The 8,574-nt window shown below is 37.5% G+C and overlaps 1 protein-coding gene across 2 annotated transcripts in view; it reads right to left on the minus strand.

The window, feature by feature from the left end:
- Window positions 1–8,115, minus strand: part of LOC141803562 (uncharacterized) — a 78,416-nt gene extending 70,301 nt beyond the window's left edge. For both annotated transcript variants that reach the window (XR_012599575.1, XM_074687687.1), the window contains exon 1: window positions 7,627–8,115. Coding sequence is in view for 1 of the 2 variants with exons in the window: in XM_074687687.1 (XP_074543788.1) it covers window positions 7,627–7,903 (277 nt within the window). In the remaining variant the exon portion in view is untranslated. The remainder of the gene's footprint in view (window positions 1–7,626) is intronic.
- Window positions 8,116–8,574: the final 459 nt, after the last annotated feature.

Here is an 8,574-nt window from a genome sequence, read left to right on the forward strand (position 1 = left end):
GTGTATCCATACACAGTGTTTGTTGATCAACACACAGTGTGAACTAAATTACAGTGTGCTGAGCATGAAAATATTAGATGGCTGTTAAAGTCTGGCAGGGTTATTTTACCTGCTCATTTCTGTACAACAATTACTATTTTCTGGTTTTCTATTTAGTTGAATTATTCTTGAGAACAATAAATGAGTTCAGGTCACTCCAGGAATTGATTCTGCGTGTAATTTATAAAACTTTGTGTGTGTGTTTTCTGAAATATTAGCACAATTTATAAATCTCCCTTAGCCCCACAGACACACAAACAGATGTCAAAAAACTCGCTTGAGGCAGCCATCTCTTCAAGCTGTTTATTTTGTTCATTTTCTTATATTTTAAGTTTGCCATGGTATCGATTAAGTATCGATATCGAAATTTTTTAGGCAAGTATCATATCGAATCATAATTTTGGTATCGTGACAACACTATATAGGATACAAATTCAAGTTATATACAAGCACTATACTGTACACAGTAGCTGCAATTAAAATAGTACTTTGGTTTTGTTTATAGAATTCACGTCATGATCTTAGGTTAATATATAAATGTTTGAGAGTGTGTGTTATCGGGTATCAGTATCGGCCTGTAGAAGCTGAAAGTTATCGGTTATCGGTATTTGTTCAAGAAAAAAGTTATTGTGCATCCCTAACAATAATACAAGAAAATAACAAAACAAAACAGCCGCAGGCAAACATACCTTTTAACATTTCATTCTTTTTAAAAAGAAAAAAAAAACAGCCAACAAAAGACAAATGAACACATCAACTTTGTCTTTTTTGAAATCTATCCTTAAGGTTTATTGGTAAAAGTTTGTACATAATCTGTGACATTTCAAAATCTACTAACTCACTAATTTTAACAACAATTTCAATTTAAGAAATAATGGGTTTGAAGGATATGTATACTTACTTCTTGTGATAATTCTATTTGCTCTTTTTTGTAAAATGAAGATTGACTGGATGGAAGTTTTGCATGCACTTCCCCACACTTCAACACAGCAAGTCAGATACGGAACAACCAATGAGTTGTATAACAGATTTAGAGCTTTGTTGTCTAAGTAATTCTTTGCTTTATGTAGCACAGCAACTGTTTTTGCTATTTTTATTCTTATTGCATTTATATGGGGTTTCCAAGTCAGACTGTCATCGCTAATGACTCCCAAAAACCTTATTTCATTTACTCAATTAATTTCAGTAGTTCCTATATTTATCAAAACATTATTTACATTGTCTTTATTTTCAAACATCATGAGTTTTGTCTTTTCTATGTTAAGGGATAAATCGTTTATGTTAAACCAGTTGCTAATTTTTTTAGTTCTGTTTCAACTACCTTCAACACTTCTACTAAGTGTTCTCCACTGTAAAAGAGGGTTGTGTCGTCAGCAAAAAGTATACATTTTAACATTTTAGAGACATTAACAATATCATTTATATGTATAAGATGAACAATTTTGGCCCAAGAACTGACCCCTGGGGCACCCCACATGTTAGACTGCAGATTTCAGATTTGACATTGTGTACTTGGACAAAGTGACTTCTGTTTGTTTTAAAAGCTTGTCACCCACTCATGTGCCACCCCTCTAATACCGTATTTATAAAGTTTTTTTTTAAGAAGAATAGTTTGGTCTATGGTGTCAAAAGCTTTTTTGAGGTCTAAAAAGTGTCTTTTATCTATTGCAGAGGATTTTCATTTGTTAGTTCCAAAAGTGCCATTGTTGTAGAGTGATTTGCCCTGAATCCATACTTACTACTGCTCAAAATGTTGTATCTGTTCAAAAATTTGTCCAGCCTGTTTACAAATATTTTTTTTGAATATTTTTGAGAATTGTAGACACAAGGATACCAGTCTATAATTGGAGAAGACATGTTTGTCCTCATTTTTTTTCAGGGGGATAACTTTTGCTGTTTTCATATTTTCAGGAAAGACGCCTGTAGAGAATGATAGGATGCAAATATAGGTGAAAGGTTTAATGACACTTTCTATTATGTGCTTCAGAGCTGACATGTCTACATCATCACAGTCAGTAGATTTTTTGCTTTCACAATCCTTTACAATGTTCAATATTTTATCTTCTTCTATTTTTCCGAGAAAAATACTGTTAATGTTGTCCGTTATGTCACCATCTGTGTTATTGTCTGTCAAGTGTGGGATGTTCACAGCCAGACTAGGACCTTTATTAACAAGGAATGTTTTAAACTCATTTACTATCTTTTTTACATCATGTATGTCATTATTATCTTTTATCAAGTGATTCGGAAGAGTTGACATTACTTTGTGTTTTTTTATCACACTGTTTAATATTCCCCATGTTGCCTTCATGTTGTTTCTTTTTTTATTTAATAGATCACTATAATATCCTTTTTTTAAGTTTTCTTATTATGGATACAAATTTATTCTTATATTTTTTATACATGTTGTCTGCTTCTTTGGTTCTTAATTTTAGGAAACATCTATATAAATGTTTTTTCTTCTTACATGCATTATGAAGTCCTTTTGTACTTAAACTGTACATGGTATTTAGCAATTCATTTGATGACTCGTTTCCCAAAATTGAAGTCCCCACAAATGAAAATGCTCTTATTGCATTGATCAAACAACTCCACAATTTTGTCAGAGAATGGCACCATACATGAACCCGGTGTTCAATACAACTGGTTATTATGTTTTTGACATTTTCACACGTAATTTTAACTGTAATGACTTCTAGTATGTTGTTTATACACCCTATCATATAAGCAACAGTTTTCCATTTCAGAGTATGGTTTATGTACAAGGATACCCCTCCACCTTTCTTACTTTTTCTATTTCAATAAAACAAGTCATATCCATCAATTTGTGCTCCCTTCACCTCACCATCCTTCAACTATGTTTCCTTAACTGCTATTACAGTGAATTTTTGTCTGATGTGAATCAAGTAGTGCTGTCAGGCGATTAAAAAAATTAATCTAATTAATTACAGGACTTGTAAATAATTAATCTAACTAATCCCATTTCAATCTCATATCTGCTTAAAGTCCCAAAATAAAGAATTTGAATTCTAGGACATTGAAAAATTGTAGCAAATTTGAATTTTAGGCCAGTTTTTGCTTCTGTCACATTTTTACTCACTGTGGACTCATTTTTCACTGCAATATGAACTTCTACAGACTCCTCGGAGCCGCCCCGATAATTTTCAAACACGTCTGTATGATTACAACATTCATTCTCACTGAGGATGACAGCCAAGAAAGAGAGATAGAGCCCCCATACAAGAGATCGGACAACAGACAAAAAACGCAGGCTCAGAGTGCAACTGCAAGGCTCCGGGTCAGCTGACTGCGCGCCCCACTGGCCCACTCGAGCCAGTTCATTTAATGCCTTTAAAAATAACACATAATGACGCTATTTTTAGTAGCAAACTGTTGTTTTATCAGTGATTGATGTGAGATCATGCAATTTTTGGCTGATACAGCAACAGTTTCACCTCTGTCCCTCTGCGTGCACGTAATGGATGAAAGGCACCGCTGCAGACAGCTCCGCTTCTCTCTCCCCCTGTCCCACCAGTGCACTAAAAACCTCAGATCAGCACATGTGGTCAATCACTCTCTCTGGTCGAATAATCCTGTAGTGTGTGGTGGTCAGTATTTTCAAATCTAGTAGTTAGTGCGTGCTTAAGATTTAAGAGAAGATGATCTGTGAAGATTCTCCTTATGTGTGAGATACAGCCCCATTTCAGAATCTTATAAGATTTTTAAAATCCTGTGGTGTGAGCCAGGCTTTAGTGAAAATGATAATACTGAAAACAGACAATCAAACAAACTTAAAAATGAAGACGAACGAGGACACGTAGAGGCGAGAGCCGGCCAAAGTCACTGGCGTGCTTGCAGCTGCCGCGTAGCTATGTCAACGGAGAAGGAGAGCATCTGCTGTAAGGAGGTTCACTTTCTGTCATCAGCCGTTTAAGGTAACAATATCTAACTGTCCTTTGATTAAATTAATGCTATCAAAAATAATTTCAGTCACTAGAATCCTTCGCTGTTGTGTTTTTTACATGAGGATGACCGACGACTTGATGTTGTCCAATGGAAGTTGTTTACACCCACAAGCGATTTCCCACAACTTCCTTTTTTTCTTGTCTTTTGGGAAGCTGTGCAGACTAACATCAGTCTCCTTGTTTCCTTTCGACTGCAAAGTGCACCCAAAAGCAGCGCAACGTGGCATTATAATAATAGTTTTTTTCGCTCCTGAAACCTAGTAACTTACGGCGACTAGTAGTGAGTAAACGGCGAAATCCAGACGCTCGGCACCAATCTGAGTCATCAACCAAGAATAAAACCATTGCTGCGCCCGTAGGATCGAAACAGTGTTTTAAACTGTATTTTTTTTAAGGAAAAAACAATTCTTCATGTTTTTTAACAACAAATTCTTGTTTGAGACAAGCATTTAAGCATTTTTATGCCTATTAGTCCTTACAGTCGGGGTTCCTTTTAAATACAGGACATATATAGTACATTCAGGGCTTGCAGTAAAGAGTGCAGCATTATCTGTTTTTTACAGAATTGAGCTAGAGCAAACAGTTGATTTTCTGCAGATTTTCAAAAAGGACGTGTGAATAAACGAGATGTGGACAGCAGTCTCACAAAAATGACTCCCGCTTCCTTACAGTTTAAAGCATGTTGCTGACGTAAGGTGTGATACATACAGGGACCGTCGGAAATTTGAGAATCTTACGAGAACACCACTTTTTGAATAAGACAAACGGTTAATAAATGCCAGGCATTTGTGAACCCTTCGCGGGTTTGGGATCCAGATTAATCTGTGTTAATTTTTATAATGCGTTAATTTGCTGTGTAATCAATTAATCTGATTAATGCGTTAAAATGAATCAAGAATCAAGTAATCTTTTATTTTACATAAATTGTAGTTGAGGCTTCTGCTGTTGAAGTGAATGATAGATAGTGTGTCTTCCAACCTCACATTATTGTTAAATTTTTCCTTGAAAATAATACTCACATTTATTTACAATGATAAAGTTAATTAATTTGTCCTTATCTAAGATGTACATTTTATTCCCTACCTCATCTTGTAAGTTTGTAAATGTCTCCATGAATCAATATATTCCCTTTTCCCATTTCATATTGATTAAATGCCTTGACTAGAGTAGCCATTCATAAATCAGTGTCTGTTTTTGAACTTTTCTAACTCTTTTAGGTCTCTGATCACGCTGGCCTGAGACCCTTCTTGTTCTTTGATCCAGACATTGCCATTTTGGGTCCATTGGCTTTGATTTTCTTTTTGTTTTCTTAACATCCTTGCCTCTCTTGCAACCTCTTGATTTTTTTTGTTACATGCTCATTTATGTACACATTTGTACCTTTCAGTTTTTTTGCTTGCATTAACACACTATTATTTTGCTTTCTGCTAATGAACCTTACAATGATGGCTGGTTTTGAGTTTTTTGCCTTTCTTGTAAGTGTATGACAAATGGATATTGCCTCCTTTTGAATACCTATGTTCTTGCTATGCAGAAAAACCACCACTTGTTCCAGCAACAACAGCTCATCCTGTGGTGCATCTTCTACTGAATCCAGGTTCCCTGTAGCTCTGGCTAATGGAGGTTTCCACTAGTTTTATGTTGGGTTTCCAGTCCTGTAATCATCAGATCATCTCTTCTAGTATACTGTTCCAGTTCATCCATCCTCTGTTCCAGATCAGATATCTTTCTGTCCTTTTCAAACAACAGCACCTTCAGTGATTTCACCTCCTCCACCAACCCAATCATTCTCTCTTGCTGCAAAGTTAGCTTTGAAAGCTCACCTGGCATAAAGTTTAGCAATCTTTTCATCTCCTCCAGGTCCTCGGAAGTTGACATTTCTTTGGTCTGTGCATTATTCCTTACATTCAGCATTTCTTCAACTTTGGGATAGAAGCTGTTGCTGCTGGGCCTGATGGTAGCTACTACTACTTGACCTGTGGACCTGGAGGTAGCTGATGGGCCAGGTGGTAGCTGCTACTGTTGAGCCTGATGGGCCTGGTGGTAGTTGCTACTGCTGCTGGGCCTGATGGTGGCAGCTCCTTGGCCTGGTTGCAGCTGCTGCTGGTGCTGCTGGGCCTGGTGGTAGCTGATACTGATGGGCCTGGTGGCAGCTGCTGCTGTGCCTGGTTGCAGCTGCTGCTGGGCCTGAGCAAACCTGCTGGGCCTGGTGATAGTTGCTACTGCTGCTGAGCCTGATTGTAGCTGCTTCTGGCCCGGTTGCAGCTGCTGCTGGGCCGGGTTGCAGCTGCTGCTGAGCCTGGTGGTAGCTGCTTTTATTGGTATTTATCTTCTTAAACTTCAATCTCTACTTTAAAAGCTTCGAGTAACTATGCTGTTTCACTATTATATTTCAGAATATGATTTTATTATACAAATGTAGTATGTGCATCAGCCAGTGTAATACATTTTAAAGTAGTTTTAATAAAAAAGATAGATCTTAGCATGGCTGCAAACTTTTTCATTAGACAAGGCTAAATTATTTTCTGTGTTGAATAAATAATTTATAAATGGTTGGAAAAGGTGCTTCCATACTGTGTGCACAGTGAAAATACTGTTATTTCGAAGTGGCAACCACCAATAAGTTGGTCGTATTTTTGCCCCATATATTTGCAATTTCGTTGCACTTGCTGCAATGACAAATAAAGTTCTATTCTTTATAGTCATATATGTCATTATTGCAAATTTCCCTAAATTAAAATGATTGTGACATTATTTTTAGACTACATCGCCCATGCCTTTTTAAGTTCATATGTGTAATCTGTTTAAGGGTTTTGTTTAAAAGTCTGTAGACATGGCCTTTGAGGCACCAAGTGTTCATGTCCAGAATCCCTTTTTTACTGACTGTCAGTTTGCACTTTTCTCCACCAGATCTGCATGATAGAACACTGAGCATTGAATTTATAGATTCATGAGTTTGATCCGTTTTAGGGTCTTGTTTGCAAGCGTGCAGTCATGGCCTTTGAGGTACAAATTGTTTATGTTTGCATATCTTTCTTAATGAGACAAATTTGCAGAAGTCACAAAATTCTATATACTTTCAATATTTCATATTGTTTTAAAACACTTGCTGTTAGGCAGGACAGAGTTCTAATAAAAAGAAAGGGTGTTTTGCATTTAAAAAAATAATCGCTAAATTGTATTTTGGTTTTTCTTCAATTTATATTACTCAAAACCATTCATCCAATCAAAAACAAAAGTCTTAGGATATGGGATATTATAGATACAGGTCTGGTAAATTTTTGGAGCCATAGCATTAAGTTATTATTATTGTATTAGTATGGAATAGATAGGATTTTTTACAGCCCAATTTTATTAGTTTGAAAAATCGTTTCGGCAACAACACCCCAAATCCTTCAGACGTGTGGTTGGCCAGCCCAGCCCACTGTATGACCCTTTTATTCTCGAGGAGTTGGCAACCCTATTCGTGACTTTGGTGCGTTTTTTGACATTGATTAGGAGAAACTATCCAGGAAGAATTCTAAATGAAAACTTGAAAACTCCAGAGGTGGCTTTAAAAATGTCTGCTTGTGAACGAAAATTCGCATTTAAGAAAAAAAAAAAGGTACGGGTGTTGAGCTACCTGCCAGTGAATCCGCTCTCTGACGGCCGTGGAGGCGGACCCCGACAAAGCGGCCGTTGGATCCCTCCACCGGCTTCACCCTCTCGGCTCGGTACCGGGCGACCTGCAGCTCCAGCAGTTTGGTCTTCCTCCGCAGGAACTCGCTCTCCTTGTGACTGCGGGACATCTCCAGCTGGAGCAGCGCGTACCCGTCGTCCACCACTTTACAGATCTCCGCTACGGCTGCGTTAGCTAGCACCTCCATGATAGAGGCGACCTGAGAGTGGAAATCTGACATCTCTCCCCAGAAACGGAGTGCTTTCTACTGTCTTAAAACAACACTGACTGCTTTAACGTATGAAGAGGACTGCTATCTGAGGCACATCACGGGCTGGGTCATCTGCTCAGGACTAAACGCCCTAAAGATGAACGGAGAGCGGATGCTCTGGTGTTATCATGGAAGCTGTGGTGGTCTTCTTCTCATTTTCCCTCTTCTTCTTCTTTTGTGGCTTTTCTTGGCGGTTGACAAGCAACGAAACGGCGCATCACCGCCACCACTTGGTTTGGAGTGTGGATCCTGATATTTACTCAACTCAAAAAATAAAAACTATATCCTGCTTAGTGAATTTGTTTCTCTTAAATATTGAAATAAAAATTAATATTTCTTTCTTTCTTAACTGTGTCTCAAATCCGTATTTTAGATGCTCAATACGCCTCTAATCCTTCAGCTGCATTATACAAAAAGAGATTACAGCTACAGTCTCAATATGAATTGTTATCAACCAGCTTGAGATTCAGCTTTTACAAAAAAAAAGCAACGCCTCTTTGAACAAGTTGATAACCCTGGCAAACTATTAGCATATTAAGCCCGCTCTGCAACTGCCTCATACTCATACCTAAAATAGCATCCCCAGCTGGGTTGGTTACAACAGATCCTAGGGAAATTTGTAATACTTTCTCTAATTATTA

Source organism: Halichoeres trimaculatus, unplaced genomic scaffold (assembly GCF_033239565.1).
Source record: "Halichoeres trimaculatus isolate MK-OKI-2021-1 unplaced genomic scaffold, fHalTri1.1 fHalTri1_scaffold_2, whole genome shotgun sequence".
NCBI lineage: Eukaryota > Metazoa > Chordata > Actinopteri > Labriformes > Labridae > Halichoeres > Halichoeres trimaculatus.